Consider the following 17,964-nt stretch of genomic DNA (forward strand, 5'->3'; position numbering starts at 1 on the left):
AAGGGTGGATCGTTGTGAAGGTGAACGGACAGTGGTAGCGCTCAAGATGCCTTCCCCATGCGGAGGGGCTGAGAACAGGGGATAGGGACTGGCGCATGACCTTAATTTTACTGCATGCTATAGTCACGTGCCATGCCAGACACATGTGAAGATTCTCACTCTCATGATACCTACTCAGTCTGTATTACAGCTCACCAGATCCATAACTCGCTATCAAAGTCTTTTTACACACTTGGTCACAGACACATTCCAGAATGGGTTGGGAGGACATCTGGGCCTATGTGGCTTTTGCCAAGTTCCTAGTGGAGGTGGGTAAATATTGTCAATGTCATTAGCCCAGGGGAGATGAGATACTTACACCGCATGGGTCAAGCACCTTTGGACTTAGGAGTCTCTGGGGGGATATTTAGGACTCAACCCCTGGAGCTGATAGCCAGCTGCTCTAGACTTAAGTGTGGATCTCACCAGCGGGCCATCCCAGCCCAAGCAATGCAGGGAGTATCGCTCCTCTGGGCCCTGGCTCTGCTCCCAGTTGCAGCTCCAGCAACTCTGAATCCGTAAGGTTTTCCACTTTTGTTTGCTGGGGCTCAGTAGACAGGAATGTCATTGCAGGGAGAGGAGGGGAGGTGGCTGAATTGGCTAGAATCCCAGTGCTGAGCTTCTGGGAGCCTTATCTTCATGGGTGCCAAGCACCTGCAGCTCCCAGTGACTTTAATGGGAGTTGTGGCACCTATGAAAATGAGCACAGCTGTAACTAGGCATTTTAGCATCCGGGACAAGCAAGCATATTTGTGCCACCTATTGTGGGAGGGGTCATTTTTCTGTCCCACAGCTTTGTACCCTGGGCGGCTGCCCCACTTGCCTAACCCTGGTCATGGCCCTGAAAATTAGATCTTTGGTGTTGGCCTTGTTCTCTTTTTTCACACCATTCATGATTTTATAGACCTCTATCATATCCGCCTTTAGCTGTCTCTTTTCTAAGCTGAAAAGTCTCAGTCTTATTAATATTTCCTCACATTGAATCAGTTCCATTCCCTTAATCATTTTCATTGTCCTTCTTTGCACCTTTCCAATTCTAGTATATCTTATTATTGAGATGGGGCAACCAGATCTGCACGCAGTATTCAAGATGTGGGCGTACCATGGATTTATATAGAGGCATTATGATATTTTCTGTTTTATTATCTATCCCTTTCCTAACGGTTCCTAACATGCTGTTAGCTTTTTTTGACTGCTGCTGCACATTGAGCAGATGTTTTCAGGGAGCTAACCACAATTATGCCAATATCTCTTTCTTGATGGGTAACACCTAATTTAGACTCCATCATTTTGGATGTATAGTTGGGATCTTTTTTCCAATGTGCATTACTTTGCATTTATCAATATTGAATTTCATCTGCCATTTTGTCACCTTATGACCTAGTTTACAGTCAGCTTTGAACTTAACAATCTTGAGTAATTTATTATTGTCTGAAAATGTTGCCACCTCACAGTTCACCCCCTTTTCCAGATCATTTATAAATATGTTGAACAGCACATGTCCCAGTACAGATCCCTGGGGGACCCAGCTCCATTCCTCTCTCCCTTCTGAAAACTGAACATTTATTCCTACCCTTTGTTTCCTATCTTTTAACCAGTTACTGATCCGTGAAAGGACCTTCTGGCTTATCCCATGACAGCTTACTTTGCTTAAGAACCTTTGGTGAGGGACCTTGTCAAAGGCTTTCTGAAAATCTAAGTACACAATGTCCACTGGATCCCCCTTGTCCACATGCTTGGTGACCCCCTCAAAGCATTCTAATAGATTGGTGGGGCATGATTTCCCTTTACAAAAGCCATATTGACTCTTTCCCAACATATTGTGTTCATCTATGTGTCTGATAACTCTATTCTTTACTATAATTTTAGCCAATTTACCTGGTACTGAAGTTAGGCTTACTAGTCTGGAATTGCCAGTATCACTTCTGGAGTCTTCTTTACAAATAAGTGTTATATTAGCAATCCTCCAGTCATTTGGTACAGAGGCTGATTTAAGGAATAGGTTACATACCACAGTTAGTAGTTCACATTTGAGTTCCTTCAGAACTCTTGGGTGAATATCATCTGGTCCTGGTGACTCATTACTGTTTGATTTATACATTTGTTTCAAAACCTCCTCTAACGACACCTCAATCTGGGACAGTTCCTCAGACTTGTCACCTAAAAAGAATGGCTCAGGCGTGAGGATCTCCCTCACATCCTCTGCTGTGAAGACTGATGCAAAAAAATTTATTTAGCTTCTCCACAACGGCCTTGTCTTCCTTGAGTGCTTCTTTAGCACTGTGATCATCCAGTGGCCCCCAGGATTCCTGCTTCTGATGTACTGGAAAATTGTTTTGCTGTTAGATTTTGTGTTCTTAGCTAGTTGTCCTTCAATTTCATTCTTGGCTGATCTAATTATACTTTTACACTTGACTTGCCACAGTTGATGTTCCTTTCTATTTTCCTCATTAGGATTTGACTTCCAATTTTTCAGTGATGCCTTTTTGCCTCTAATCCCCTCTTTAACTCTGCTGCTCAGCCATGGTGGCATTTTTTGGTCCTCTTACTGTTTTGTTTTGTTTTTTGGTGAGGACCTGAGGAATGAACTAGAGCAGTGATGTGTAAACTGGGGGTGGGGGGGGGAGTGGGAAGAGGTTCTTGGGGGGTGAGAGGAGGAAGAAACTAGGATCTCATGCTTCCCACAGGACCCAGTGACATAATAGCAGAAGTAGGATAAAATTAGAGTGGGTATTGCGAGGACGGAAGTGGGATTAAAACAATAGTTCTCCCATGCTGCAAACAATATGAATGCCCTGGCCAGCAGCTGCTGCTCTCTGGCCACCCATATCTGAAGGCAGCGCCGCCACCAGTAGCAGCACAGATGTAAGGAATTAATTCAAATTACAAGTAATGGAGTGGAGGGGACATGACAAATTCTGTGAATGGTAAGGGGGATGCAACTGGAAAAGTTTGCACACACTGGACTAGATTACTCCTGCCCTGAATCAGACACTCATCTCCTAGGTATGATAGATCTATGCCAGTGTATTGTGCCATGTTCTGATTCCATACTGGGCACGCTGCCTCCTCCTGCCTGGGATGGGAAGGAAATTGCACCACAAATTCCCCCACTCAGGGTCTATGAAATCTCTCTGATCCATGGTGTCTTCCTCAATTGGAGCAGTAGACAGTCCTCCCTTGGCTTGCCCACCTGAGAAAATGAATTACCCATTCCTCATTTTCCCCATCTCCTCCTCTCTCCTAGTTACTATGTGGTAGTAATCCCAGCTATCATTCACCATCCTGGCCATGAGAAGGTCTGCATCCACCTCAGCTCCCTCCCTGAGACTGTCCACCTGGCTGTCACCTTGGAGATTCAAACCCAGAATCACACCCTGGTGGAGAAGGATGTAGAGAAGCCAGGAATCTTTGAGTGCATCAGCTTCAAGGTGAGCTCAGGTGCTGCTCCTGATTCTATAGGGGGCGCTCTCGCCTCCAAGTCAGAAAAGAGCCCTGTGCCCCTAGTACACACTATGTTATACCCCACTGCTGTGTGTGATGCTATCCTGAGTTCTGTAACCAAGCAGGTTCAGTCCATCCCCACCACCGCTGGGCAGAACATCCAACAGTCTAACAGACTAGAAAAGATTTCCATTATTTAAACCAAAATTTACTACTTTGCTCAGTTTCATGCCATTTAATCCTAGTTAAACCCTGCAGGAAAACCAGCCCTCTTCTTCCTTGGTGTTTACACTGTTCAAATATTTGTAATTCATTAACCAAACTAATGTATATGGACTAAGTTCTTTTCATCTTTCCACACTTGTTAAGAGTGTGGTTCTGCCCTAAAATGTGACTAGGTAAAACGGTTCCCTTCATATGCAGTAACACACAAGCTTCTATGTGCATTCAGGTTCATGGTTCCTGACTCTCCTGACACGCTGCTTTTGCTCCCTTTCACTCCTGATCTCCCCACAGAGTCAGCCCAGCCCAGTGAGAGGGAGCTGGAGTCTGGTCTGGTCTGGGTATCAGCAAAAGAATTACTAAGTTCTCATTGCAGAACCTTTATTGCAGGTGATGATGTGGGTGAAGGAAAGAGCCCAGTGTGACTCTCAGAGCCCAGGGGGAGTATGCAGTTAGTAAAGATCTTTCTACTTGGAAGCTGAGTCCCTTCAATCTAGCCTGAGAGACGATAAACATGGAGCCCAACACAGCCATTCTTACAGCGTCACTTTTCAGAGTAGAACTGCTCTCTACCCATTTGTGGTGCTCATCACTGGATGTCCCCAGGCTTTATTGACATCACCCTGGTACTGAGGTGCACCGAACTGTGCACAGTATAATAGTCGTACCATGCTGTGTTAGTTGGCTGTACATCAGACGACACATGGCCTCTCTTAGTCTCCAGGGTCCCGCTTACAGGTTGGTCTTCAAGTGGTGCAACCCTACAATAACAAATCAAGAGTCATCATTGCACGTGGGTGAGTGCCCCACCTCCCACCATGCCCCCTCCTGCTCCTTATCCTTCCAAATGTTCCTTGTAGGATCAGGTTGGCTAGAAATCGGTTCCAGCCACAGAATTTGGAGCCAGATCTCCAATGTCCTGCAGTTTCGGGGTTGTTTAGCTCTGAGGCCATTTACCATCCTGGGTGTGAGAAATAAAATCTCACTGATGTATTTGTTTTCTTTTTTCCTCTTGCCTCAACTCACCCCTTCTCCCCCTCCCACCCCCCATTCTGCAGGTGCCAGCCTTGGTTCCTAGTGGAAAACAGTTTGATGAACCAGTAAGTCTCACCTTTTCCAACCCCCTTTGTTCCCACAAACCAGAGGGCTCCAATCCTCCCCCCTCCCAGGGACTAGGAAGAGAGAAGGAGAAGATATGGAGGCTGAGATGAGACAGCAAAAAAGGAGGAGGAGGGAAAATGGAGACTTAGACAATAGGAGGAGGCTGGGCAGAGGAGGGGGAAGGGGGAACAAGGGGAGCACAAGAATGGGTATGGGAGGGAGAAGAGGAGGAGGAAAAAGCCTATTGAGGGGGAGGATGGAGAGAGATAAGAGGAATGGGGATTTTTTTTTAATCCATCATCTCCTGGGAACATAGGAGATGGCAGATAAAGGCCTGTCTCCTAGGACCTACCCTGGGTGGGTTGGCAGAGTAGCTTCCCCACACAAAGTGGCGTCCGGTTCTCAGTCCTGCCACCGAGGCACCAGTTTCCTTTGCATCTCTCAGGCAGAAGTAGTGGCCTTTGTGCATGCAGTGATCCACAGAGGGGAGAGGGTGAGCTACGAGGGCCACAAGAAGGTGCTGGTAAGAAGACAGAATCCAAGGATTGTCATCGACACAGACAAGCCCTTCTATAAACCTGGAGAGACAGGTACGAATGGCAAGAGGCCCGTGGAGCTTGGGGGTGGAGACTCTGTGGCTGTCCACAGCAGGGCATGGTGATCTCCTCAGATATAACCAGCTATGCAGGACAGGGCCTGAGGGAAAACAGGTGCTGCAGGGAGTGGGGTGTGTGTCACTACAAGGTGTTCTCCCCTCTGAGTCAGCATTGATCCCAGAGGCACTATGGTGGTGGAAGTACTGTCTCTCAGGTGGGACCTGAAAGCAAGGCCATGGCTACTCAGGTCATGGGACATCCCCTGGAGCTTTTGCCAGGGTATTATGGTCTGTATTAGAGCAGCACCTAGAAACACCACACCAGATGTCCATTGTATTAGCTGCTGGGGAAACACACAGTGAGAGACAGTTACTGCCCACAAAAGTTTACAGTTTAAAATAAATAGACCAGACAGACAACAGGTGGGAGGGGCCAAGAAGAGCTGCTGTTTTATAATAATAAATAAAATAAATAAATACAATTACATTATTATTATTATTCCAGGACACATGTAATGCGTTTGCCGGGCCTCATCTCTGTATAAACCATCATAGGCAGGTGTGTGTTATTGCAGGGGCTCTTCGGGAAAGGGTCGGCAGCCCTGAAGATAAGAACAGGGAGAGGATATCTGAGAATAGGAAGGGAGGTATAGAGCTATCCAGGGGTCTGTTGCACACTCAGTAACTTGCTTTGCTTTCTATATTTCTTCAGTGAAGTTTCGAATTGTGACCCTTGATCAGGATTTTAAGGCCATTGATAAAGTGGTGAGTATCCCTCTGGCTTTCCAGGAAGTAGGGGCCATCAGTGTGCTGAGTGTGCCAAGTTTCAGCAGATAAACAGAGTGATACCCACAGGAATGACACTTGTGAGAGACACTTAACCTGCCCCATGTGCCCCCTATTAACAGAGAACAGGGCTGGGATAGCTCCTGTTGTTTTAATTTAACTGGAACAAAGGGGCCCAGAGAGCCGAAGGTGTTAGCATAAACAGTGTCAAACAAGGTTCAGGGTTTGGCATACAGACAGCTAAGCTTGCTTATTACCAAGGCAAAAACACCATTAAAAATCCTGCCAACTTTTCATTAAAGATCCAGAAAAGAAGGCAAGACAGTTAATGCCTTTGAGATGTAAAGTATTAAGTAAAGCTTTCGTTTAAATAATATCCCTTGTTCCCTTTCCCTTTAGCTGTAAAGAGTTTTTAGAAGGAAACCCCCCTTCTGACAGGCTTTTAGGTAGCATCAAAGATGGTAATAGCTGTTCTTTTTGGGGGAAAGGGAAGTTAGTTGAAATGGGCTGGAGCTGTTGCTGCTGCTGTTGTTAAGAAGACAAAACAAGACAAACACACACAGGAAGGGAAGAGAAAAGACCAGCAAGACAGAAAATGCAGCTTCTGTCTCTGAGGTTGACTTTCACTTGCAACGTCACTGCTGGAAAAGCACAGGAGCAGCTGACAAACCCATGTGCCGTGCCTAAGGCCTGGCAAACTTTTATCAACATCGGGCTGGTTAGGGCATTGCTTTTAGTTGCCTCTTTCTGGTCATAGGCTTACAGCAGTGCTGTAAAAGATACAGTCTTGGCCAATTAAGCCAGACTCTGAGGGTGAGTCTATGCTGCAATAAACGACCCATGAAACAGCCACAGCTGGCCCAGGTCAGCTGATTCGAGCTCGCAGGGCTTGGCCTGTGGGGTTATAAAACTGCAATGTAGACACTCGGGCTTGGGCTGGAGCCTAGGCTTTGAGACCCTGCGAGAGGGTGAGGGTCAGAGCCTGGGCTACAGCCTGAGCCAAATGTCTACATTCGTATTGTTAGCCCATGAGCCTGAGCCCGAGTCAGCTGACCTGTGCTCTGTGACTCAGTGCCATGAGGAGAGGGGTAGGAAAGAGAAGAAATAAGGTGGGGAAGGAAAAGAGCACACAAAGGGGGTGACGCACTGGGGGCGGAGGTTGTGTGGTCTCACATCCTAGGTGGTCTGTTGGATTCAGCTGAAGCTGGTAGGGGTGACAGTGTCATCTGGCTTCCCTTTCTGTCCCAGTCTGGTTAGGACATCTCTCAGGACTAGAATAAAGAAGGTCCAGGGCTCCAGGGGACAGTGAGGATGGCACTCATGATGGTGAAGCTCGCTCCAGTCACCAATTTTTCTCTCCAAAAAGGAACGAGAGGTGGAGTAGCCTGTCCCCTATTATTCTGTCCACCAGTTAGGCTGAATTTCCAACATACCAATTTTGGTTCATTGATTTTCAGTCTCACTGTCTTGTTTACCAAGCATGATCTTAACACAGTGCCTGAATCACTTTACAGTTGAGCTCACAATTAGGGTACATTTGTAGGCGCAATGACCACAATAGGGCCTGGGACTCCATGGGAAACACACCTCTTGGGGTCACCTCCCCAGCACCCTCCATTCCCGTGGCAAAGGGAGCAGAGACCTTGGTGTGAAATGGGGACAGTTTGGGTCTGAGTTTAGGTAGGCTCTCCTGAGGTGGGGCCGGTGTCTGGGTGTTAACGATGCTGGGGCACGTGAACATTGTTGCTCTCTACATAAGTGATGTTGTTTCTCTCTTGTGTTTTGCAGCATCCCCTGGTGCTGATGCAGGTGAGTGACCAGGAGCTGATCTCCGGGGGCTTTCTTTTCTGCTCCATCATGCCATTTGTGCTCCAGGGGGGTGCCATGCCCTAAATTGCTACCTCAGAGATAAGATATCTCCATCTTGGCTGTACCCTGCCCCAACACCCTGCCCCTGCCGTGTTATCAGTGGTTAATGGCCCAGGGCGAAAGTAGAGGCATGACTTGAATCAACAGTAAATGAGGGAAATATCCAGCTATCCAAAAAAAATCCCCCAGAAAACAAAGAGGATGAGGCGACTCAGGGTGGACTGTGACCCCTCAGACAGCCTGTGCATTGGGGCAATGCATGGGGCTGTGACCCCTCAGACAGCCTGTGCATCGGGGCAATGCATGGGGCTGTGACCCCTCAGACCGCCTATCCATCGGGGCAATGCATGGGGCTGTGATCCCTGGTACTGTCCTCACTCATTCTGTGTGTGTGTGTGTGTGACTGTGCTTCTGAGAGGCTGTGCATGCATACATGACTGTTCGCAGCAGTGCACATTTGAACACATGTGGTTATGCATGTGTGTTCCCGCACAGGATCCCAATGGGAACCGGATTAGCCAGTGGGTGGACGTGAAGCCAAGACAAGGCATTGTGGATCTGTCCTTCCCCTTGGCCTCTGAAGCAGCCCTGGGGAAATATCAGATCAAAGTGGGCAAGAATATGCCTCAAGGGCTTGAGGCAACCTTCAAGGTGGAGGAATATGGTGAGTCTCAGAAGGAAGTGTGAGACAGCATTAGGAGCTGGGGAATGGAGCCTGTAATGGGAGCCTCCCTGCTAGAGTCCAAGTTTCTATTCATTAGATTTCTCTGCTTAGGTAAACTGCAGTTTTGGGGTACAGAGTCCCCTCCCCCCATCCAGTCCCTAGTGCTTTCCATCCTGTGCTTCATTCACGCAGCCACACACTTCTTCCCTGGTGGCACCCCAGTCCCACTCTGGAGGGAGAGAGTGGAATTCAGCTCCAACGTGCATTCAGTCCTGAGTTCCAACTACTTATAGGTACCAGTGCACAGACCTCCACAGTGGGGCCCTAACCCTGTGCTGACAGCTCCTCCAGCAATTTAGTCTCCATGTTCATTCAGGCCAGGACTTCACTTTCACACAATCAGTGCTCCTCTAGTCTGGAGGTATCCCAGTCTCCTGGGAGTGAGGAGGAATTCACTCCCCATGTTAACTCAGTCCTGACTTCCTGCTCCCTTCCACCCTTCAACTGCTCTCTCCCTGGGACCCCTGGCCTGATGGTACCTATTCCCTCCTAAGGGTGAGTTACTCTCCATATCCATCTAGTGCTGGGTCAGTGTGACAGAGATTCTGCTGTGGATGCAGTGGGTGAGTTCCCCTATTTGGATTATTCCCTCAACCTGCCCCAACTCTCTTCTGCAGAGCTGCCCAAGTTTGAGCTGGTGTTTAATGTTCCACCACTGGTCACCACTTCAGAAGAGGAATTTCACTTCACGGTTTGTGGCAGGTGAGTGGCACTGCTCTGTCACTGTCCCATCCCCCACATCGGAGAATGACCTCTTGCTGCCAATGTACTGGCAGGAGTGTAAGGACCTCCAGTGGTGTCTTCTCTCTCCTAGTGCTGGGGGCCCAAATCACAGCAAGGAAAAGATTCCTCCAACACCCAATCATTAGACATGTCTGAAGAACCACAAGGTAGAGGTGTTCGGAACCTGGAATTCCTGTTCTGTGAGAAATTCCTGAATTAAAAACAAACAAACAAAAAAACTCATTGCTCCAAAACAGAACAAAAACAATCTGAATTTACCACAGGACCACAGCTCCCAAATTTGGTTTTGACCATTTTGAAACGTTTCCAAGACTCCCCACCCTGCCCTGAGCCCTGACAACCTGCCAGGTAGGGAGCCAGACAGCTTAGAGATGCTGGGAGCTTGGAAACTGGGGCGTCCAGGGCTTCTGGGCTGCTGATGAGCCAGAAGCTTGGAAACCCCGGTAACCCCAGGTCTGCAGCAGTCCACCTAGCAGATGTCTCTGGAGCTGGGGAGCTGGAGCCTAGAAGGCTGCCCTTGGCAGCTTGCCAGGTGGGCTGCAAAGAAGTGGGGGAGCCAAAATGCTGGGAATGACTTTCCAGTGGAAAATCAAAATATTCCTGACAAAATTGAAAATTTTCCACAGAAAATGCCTTTATTTGTAGAAAGTAAATTTTCCATCAGCAAAACATTCTGACAGAACTGCCGACTAGCTCTGCCACAAGGGCTATGTGGGGAAAGCCCAGACCTCAGTGGAGATACTGATTGAGGAGGATCCTTTTATACAAACCCTGTTCCCCATTTAAAGAGGATACAGTGCAAGTGAGGTGACTTCCAGGGGTGTATATCCTGCAGACATCTCAGGCCCTCTTCCTTATTTCAACGGGGGTGCAGTGGCTCGAGAGGTAGACGCTTTTAATATCCGTCTTCTCCCTCAGAAGGGTTTGCTGGTGCCCTTCATTCTAATCTTTTTGCTGAAGTATCTGATCCATCTGTCAGTGTTTTCTGTCCTTCTGATCCAGGTACACCTATGGGAAACCTGTGCAGGGGACGATACAGGTTGCTTTGGTTCGGCAAATAGTCTATCTCCATCAAAGAGAAGAAAACATAACATCGTCTGTGAAAACTGTGGAGCATAAGAACCAGGTGAGCAGATGAGGAAGGGGAGGATGACAGTCATCTGCAAGAACAGAATGTCGGTTCATCTAATGTATCTAGGCATTTCTAACGTGCCCTGGTCCAGCTAGTCTGATTATTATTATTTCTCCTGCCTCACCCAAGCAGATCATAAGTCGAGCTGCCCTGTTATCTTGCCACCTAACTTACTACATTAAAGCACTGGTCTTGCTCCTCCTGTCTCCCATATCTGACAGAAGCCAATGCTGAATGGTTGGGGCGGGGGGTGGGGGAGGAGTATTGTAGGGCTGGCTTGACCTGAGTAACTGGAGATGGGTGAGGTCTCATTTCTTGGGAGACAGGATTAGGGAAGTAATGGATCAACAGCCTGGAAACAGAATGTCTGTGTTAGCTAAGCCCTCTAGAATGCGCAACACTATCCGACAGCAGGAATTTCTTCTTCCAGTACCCTCCGTCATATCACATGGAATCAGATCACTGGTCTCTCGCAGCTCACCTCTCATTAAACCAGATCAGACCACCAATTGTTCCATCTATTCCAGCGGTCTGTTTCCTCCCATAATCAAACAGATTACTGATCCATCTCGGCTGTCTGGTATCCTGGTTCTGACAGGGGCCAGCACTGGATGCTTCATAGCTAACCCCCATACACAATGCACCTAAATATGCAATTTGTTCTATATACTTCTTCTCCCAATGACTCCAGATTCTCCTCACTCAATCTACAAGTCAAACCAAGATTTTCTAAATGTCAGCACTCAAAGCTGAGACCTGAAAGTCCAGCTGGGTTTTTGCAGTGCTAACAACCCAACCAGCAGTAAAGGCTCTGCAGCTGGAACCCCGTCACAGTTCTGCCAAGGAGGCACAAGGCAGGTTGGATTCCAGCTCTCTGCTGTATGGACTCTGCAGTGTTAACAGAAGCAAAACTATGTGTGTTAGACACAGACCACAATAACAACACTTCTTTGCCCTCTCTCCTGCGTCGGAGAGGCTGAACATACCCTCAGAGAGGTCAGAGATTTCCAAGACCAGACGGGATCACCACATCATTTAGTCTGATGTCCTGTCTATCAAAGGCCACCAGCACCACCCAGCACATGCATACTAAGCTCAACAACTGTACTGGAACCAAAGTATTTTGGCCTTAAGAGACTAAACTATTATGTGCCACAGGCAGAGAATAGGAGAGACCCTCTACCAATACTACCAATACTACTACTCGGCCTAGCTCAAGTTGTCAAAGCCTGTGTTTTTACAGCTAAGGGCATGGGATCTGGTCCCAGTTCTCTCTAGGAATGTGTGTCAAGTATCAGAGGGGTAGCCGTGTTAGTCTGGATCTGTAAAAGCAGCAAAGAGTCCTGTGGCACCTTATAGACTAACAGACGTTTTGCAGCATGAGCTTTCGTGGGTGAATACCCACTTCGTCGGATGCAAGTAGTGGAAATTTCCAGGGGCAGGTTTATATAAGCAAGCAAGAAGCAAGCTAGAGATAACGAGGTTAGATCAATCAGAGAGGAGGAGGCCCTGTTCTAGCAGTTGAGGTGTGAAAACCAAGGGAGGAGAAATGTGTGTGATTTCTCTAATAAACGTACCTTTTGTCTGCAGCCACGGATATATCATTAATCGGTGCCTCTCTAATCGGTGTCATTTGTCCTCTCCCTAAGCGATAAGATGTACATGGGTTTGAACTTCTAAGCAGTCATGGGACAGAGGGGAGGATTTTTAGGACTACTCAACTTCTATAAACCCCAGCCTCACTAACGTGTCTCTTTCTCTCTTTCTTTCTCTCCATCCATCTGTGTCCCCAGACGAACAAGCAAGGCTGTGCCATTTTTACAGCAGATTTGGCTGAGCTAGAAATAAACAGCACTGTCTACGGGAACACTATTATCATTGCAGCAGAACTGGAAGAAGAAGGAACAGGTGCGGGGGGGGGGGATGGCAGGAGGGGAAGAGGAGAGGGGAGACACAGCCATCAGCTACCCTTTTTACGTGAAACCTCTGACTAACTGCATTTGTGTTTGGTTGCCTCCACACTTCTCCATTTCCAGTACAGGTTGTTTTTTAACCTCAGCCACCTCCAGTTTCTGGTATCTTCAGGGGGACTGAATTCCATTGTGTCTTGGTTATGGGGTTTATTAGGGGTCAGTAGTCTTCTGCCACACCAGTGATTAGAATTCCTTTTTCTAGTGTCCCTGCTCACTAGATTTCTTAGTTCCCCAAAGAGTGTCTAACAACACTCACCAGCCAGTCACTAAAGTAAGCTCCAGCTCCAAAAAATGTGACTCTCAATCAGCCACAGAACCATAGCTAGCCGTAGGCTAAGCAGCATCTTATCATTATGTCCCCAGTCAGTCATAAGACTCTTTCCCCAACAGTTAGTCCTTCACCACAGTCTCTTTGATAAGTTCCTATGATAAGGATTAGGTAGTCTTGTTCACATATTCCTGTCCTGCTTCTGCTCTCTGGCATCCCCAATACCAACACTGCTTTCTTCTAATCTGCTCCAAATGCCTCCCCATCCATCAGACCATAGCACGCCGTGCTTCAAACCCCCACCAGCTGCCCCTTGCTCACTGTATCGAGCTCTAGCTTTTCTCCCCTGCCTTCAGGGCTTGACACAGCTCCACCCCAGCCTATGTCACCTCCTATTGTGTCCTTCTTTGTTCTGTCTCAGCCCTCCATGTCCCACCTCTTCCATCTCCATGCCTTTCTCTGTGCTGTCCCCTGGGCTTGGAATAACGTCCCAATCCCTGTCTGGTTGCCTCCCAACCCTCTCCTCAGTCAGGTCCCTCCTGAAGACTTGCTTCTTCTGCGTGGTCTGCAAACACTAATCTTCATCAGTCATAAGTCCTCTCTAGGCCAACCGCACATGGGAGGGAAGACGTGGGAGAGTAAATGGAGCTTGACATGTTTTACTAAAGTAACACAGTCCCTTGGCTCTCCCAATGCATCTTATCAGCCAGTAATCAACTGCCTTAGTTGGTGTGACAAAGTGTCCCCATAGTGGCTGGCTGCAGTGACCAGAGCAGCCTCCTACCTACCCCCAAGTAACATAGTTGCTCCTTTTGCTCTAGTAATAGTGGCTGGTGCTGAAAGTTGTGGGTTCAAGTCTCAATGTCCAAATGGTTGTGGCTCAGGCTTGTTATGTAGCTGACATTTAGACTGTAAGCTTCATGGGGAGGACACTCGCCTTATTTTTTGTCTCCTCTAGTGTTGAGTGCTTAACAAATGAGTCAGTTTTTAACAGATGTCTCCTCTCTCCACCCAGGAGCCACGAACACAGAATTAGTCACAGTTGCTATCGCTACCAAGATAGTGGAGGTGAACTTTGTCAATCTCAACCCCTTTTACAAACTTGGATTTCCATACACGGGAAAGGTAACGCACATTCCCCCCTTCCCTTACCAAGGCAGTGACCTCTCTTCATACTTGGGAGGCAGGCATGGGGGAGAGGAGAGAATAATATTGCTGGTAATAAACTATGTGGAAAATACTTAGCTGGTGTAAGTTGGTGTAGCTCCACTGAAGTCAATGGTGCTATGCTGATTTATGCCAGGTGAGGATTGGCTCCTCTGTGTCCACCTGTATGAGAAATTCTGACACCCCGCCCCCATTCCCTCCTCTCTCCCAGCCTAGTCACCAAGTTAACTGGGGAGTTAACTGTTTGGAAGATGGATTCTGTGGTCTTTGGAGGGTTTGTAGGCACATTTCTCAATGTTCTCCAACAGGGATGTACTCTTCTGCTCTTAAAAATCTGTCTCTGTAAAGACGTACCTGCAAGGGATGGTGTTACCTTTGGAAAGGTCTCTGCACATTCACTTAAGACCTAGCATAGGCTACTGTGTAGTGATTTGACAGCAATCACTTCTGACCCCAATGCCCTAGTGTGGTGCTAGAGAGCATGGTACTGCAGTGAGCAGTGTCGTGGCTCAATAGGGGATGCTTTCCTCTCTGGGTCAGTATTGACCTAATGCCCCAATGTGGGCTAGGAAGAATTATGCTGCTGGAGTTTCTGATGAGATTTAAAATTGAAGTCCGAACCGTTTCTAATCTTTAAGGACTAACACTGTACTATTATGCAAAGGAAAAGACGAGTTAAACTCAGTAGCCAAGATAATTATTTTTCTTGTCCTTAAAATCCCTTCAGTGGTCTCTCCCTTTCCTTCTTGTCCTAAATTCTTGCATATTGTTTCTCTGGCACAGCTGCTGATGTTGTTTCAGCAATGGATGTTAGGACCCCTATATCCTGCCTGTAACCTGTCAAGCACTTTATGATCCTTTACATGGAAAGGGTTAGTATTAAGTGCCAGAACTCACCTGATTTCCAGCATGTAGATGGTATCACGTCTCCCAAACCCCCAAGCACAGCAATTATTGGAACAGGAGGTGTTTATTTCCCTTTCTTCTCTGCAGATGACCTTTACCATCAATAATGTTCCCATAAAAAACCACACTGTCTACCTGACTGTGGATGTCAATGATGTGGAGACGCACCTGCCATATGTCACAGATGAGAAGGGCGAAGTCCACTTCTCACTAGACACTGCGGAATGGAACAATACTCTGGTTTCTCTGAGGGTGAGTCACACAGGTGGACAAGCAGGGTCAGATCTAGGGGCAGGGCCAGCTCTAGGCACCAGCAAAGCAAGCAGGTGCTTGGGTGGCACATTTGCAGGAGCGGCAGGGATGCAGCATGGGAGCTGAGAACCAACTGGGGGCCCTGGGAGCTGTAATTCCTTGGTTAGCTTCCTGCCTATAGAGCCAGCCCTGGAGCAGGGAAAGAACTATGTTTCCCAGCATTCCCTTGGCAGTGATCAACAGGAAAGGGAGGCAGGGAGGGAGGCAGCAGAGACCTCATGCTGCAGCTTGCTGTGAATGGAGAGCTCACTGCTAGAGCGGGGTGGCCCTGTGAATGGGGGAACAAGTATGCCCAAGGAGTAGAAGGCTTTGGCCCAGATCTCCCCTTCAGAAGACATCCCCAGACTCAGGGCCAGCTCCAGACCCCAGCGCGGCAAGCACGCGCGTGGGGCGGCCCTTTCCCGGGGGGGGCGGCAGGCTGGGCTGGCAGACCTGCCGCAGTCATGCCTGCGGGAGGTCCACTGGAGCCCCGGCACGACCGGACCTGCCGCAGGCATGACTGCGGAGGGGGCGCTCGTCCCGCGGCTCCAGTGGACCTCCCGCAGGCATGCCTGCGGCAGCTCAAGCGGACCCGCCGGACCTGCGAACCGTCCGCAGCTGCGGGAGGTCCAGCCGAGCCGCGCGACCAGCGGACCCTCTGCAGTCATGCCCGCGGGAGGTCCGCTGCTCCTGCGGCTCCGGGGCGCCTCCCGCGCATGACTGCTTGGGGCGGCCAAAAAGGTAGAGCCGCCCCTGCCCAGACTGGATTAGGGATACTGGTGTGACCTCACCTTGCAGCCCCCAAAGAAGGAATTGGGTGGACTAAATGGACAGTGCACCTCTCTATCTGAAGCTTAGCAAGAGAGGTATGTGGATCCCACTAGAATTTAAAATGAAAAGTAAGGGAGGGGAGACTCTACTAGAGGACCTGGGCAGCTTTAGATACAGTACCAGGCAGGTAGGAGGATTTCCACTTCTGAGCCATGGAAGCAGAAATTGACTTTTCCTTTCCAGATTTAGCTAATATTCTGAAAGGGAATCTAGCACCTGCCTTCCAGATTTGAACACCCTCAAAATTCAGGAGTGCTCAAGCTCAGTTCGGGCAGCTGTTACTTCATTTCTCCCAAATCAAATATACTGATCCAGTATAAGTTACTGCAGAAAAAGTAGGATAAAATTGAGCAAGAAATGCTTCCCAGTGTTATTAGGACTGGAATTCCTATTTTCAACAGCCATTGCCTTTTTTTTTTAAGTTTTATTTGTTTAAAAGGAAGATAGTGATATTGCATTGGCAAATTCCCCATAGAAAGAAAGAGTGGAACAAAAGAATAATAAAGGCACCTCATTTATTTCTTCATTTATGTAGGACAATCTTATAATATGCATCCAGATATCCTTCAGTCACACAAGCTAAAAATTGTTCCACTTTACTGCAGTTCTGTAACCATATGGGAACCAATCCTGTCTGTGTTCTGTGCACATCCAAAATTCCTGCTGAATGACCTGCCCTGGGAGCGAGTTACCAGTGACCCAGGGCTGGGGCAGCTGTGGGGTGCAGGTGGGGGGGCAGAACTGGAGCGGCAGGGGGTAGGGTGGGGGGGAGAGCCCAGGGCTGGTGCAGCAAGGGGGTGTGGGAGGGAACACAGGGCTGGGGTGGGGGGCAGTTGAACAGGGGATTACTGGGACTTTTGGCACCTGGCAAGGTGGAGAAGGTAGGCTGGGAATCTGGGAGAAGTACATTAGCTGGATATTTCTGCAGCGAAATAGTTAACAATGTTGCCATGTAACTGTTATCTGTAGGTTTCCAAGTTAACACATTATTGCAATGAATGGCCAGTTCATACCTTTCTGGCTGTCTGCAAACTCAAGCCGGCATTACTGACTGCATGTAGTTCACCTTTTTAAAGTTTTATCTGAAATCACAAGTGTTCAAAATAATGTTGAAAAGAAAAAGAAAACTCATATTCTGGAGTTCAAGTCTGCAGCTAGGGCTAGATTCTGCTGTAATTTCTGCATCCGTGGATTACATGGGGCTGTGGACATATAATTCTGGTGATCGCACTGAGTGTTTCCAGCAGGTACCCCATTTGTAGGCTCCTCCATTGGTTAATTCTGACTGCTTGCCATGCATTTTTGCTCTGAAGGGCAGATACTCCATTGTGAACGTAACTGAGGAGAGTCTCTACACCGTTGTAGTAGCACGACAGGAGGCTTACAACTGGCTGAAACCCTTCTACTCTGAGAGCAACAGCTTCCTAGAGATCCAGCAGGTGGAGGAGGAGCTACCCTGTGACCAGGAACAGGAAGTGCGGGTGGATTATATCCTGGACCGGAATGAGCTGGGCCCTGGGGCAGATCACGTGGATTTCTATTATTTGGTGAGCACCCAGGGCAGTTGGATCACATGATATTTATACAACACTGGCACCTACAGACCCGTGCAAGAGGGGTAACTATTCATGGGTCTATAGACCAATTTGTGGGTTCCATTTTAGGCATCACTTTGTAGATATCTTGGTACCTGGAATGCATGTCTCTGAAATCTCCCCCAACAGCCTCCCAGCCCCACAGCATTTGACAACCATCCCAGATAGCTCATCCAGCTAGGAATGTCTTGAACCTTGGGGGACAGGCTATTTCCCCCTGTTGCCAGTCTGGCCTGACTCTGTGGGTGGTACCAGAAGGCATGGCTGCCTGGGGAGC

At 48.2% G+C, this 17,964-nt stretch overlaps 1 protein-coding gene across 1 annotated transcript in view; it reads left to right on the plus strand.

The window, feature by feature from the left end:
* Nucleotides 1–413: 413 nt before the first annotated feature.
* Nucleotides 414–17,964, plus strand: part of LOC123355555 (alpha-2-macroglobulin-like protein 1) — a 51,088-nt gene continuing 33,537 nt past the window's right edge. Inside the window, exons 1-13 of the mRNA XM_044998161.1 lie at nucleotides 414–557; nucleotides 3,287–3,470; nucleotides 4,764–4,805; nucleotides 5,252–5,396; nucleotides 6,114–6,166; nucleotides 7,976–7,996; nucleotides 8,552–8,720; nucleotides 9,398–9,482; nucleotides 10,527–10,650; nucleotides 12,450–12,564; nucleotides 13,913–14,022; nucleotides 15,058–15,222; nucleotides 17,406–17,639. Coding sequence (XP_044854096.1) covers nucleotides 490–557; nucleotides 3,287–3,470; nucleotides 4,764–4,805; nucleotides 5,252–5,396; nucleotides 6,114–6,166; nucleotides 7,976–7,996; nucleotides 8,552–8,720; nucleotides 9,398–9,482; nucleotides 10,527–10,650; nucleotides 12,450–12,564; nucleotides 13,913–14,022; nucleotides 15,058–15,222; nucleotides 17,406–17,639 — 1,515 coding nt within the window. The 5' untranslated portion in view covers nucleotides 414–489. The remainder of the gene's footprint in view (nucleotides 558–3,286; nucleotides 3,471–4,763; nucleotides 4,806–5,251; nucleotides 5,397–6,113; nucleotides 6,167–7,975; nucleotides 7,997–8,551; nucleotides 8,721–9,397; nucleotides 9,483–10,526; nucleotides 10,651–12,449; nucleotides 12,565–13,912; nucleotides 14,023–15,057; nucleotides 15,223–17,405; nucleotides 17,640–17,964) is intronic.

The sequence above is a fragment of the Mauremys mutica genome, chromosome 1 (genome assembly GCF_020497125.1).
Source record: "Mauremys mutica isolate MM-2020 ecotype Southern chromosome 1, ASM2049712v1, whole genome shotgun sequence".
In the NCBI taxonomy this organism is placed as follows: Eukaryota; Metazoa; Chordata; order Testudines; family Geoemydidae; genus Mauremys; species Mauremys mutica.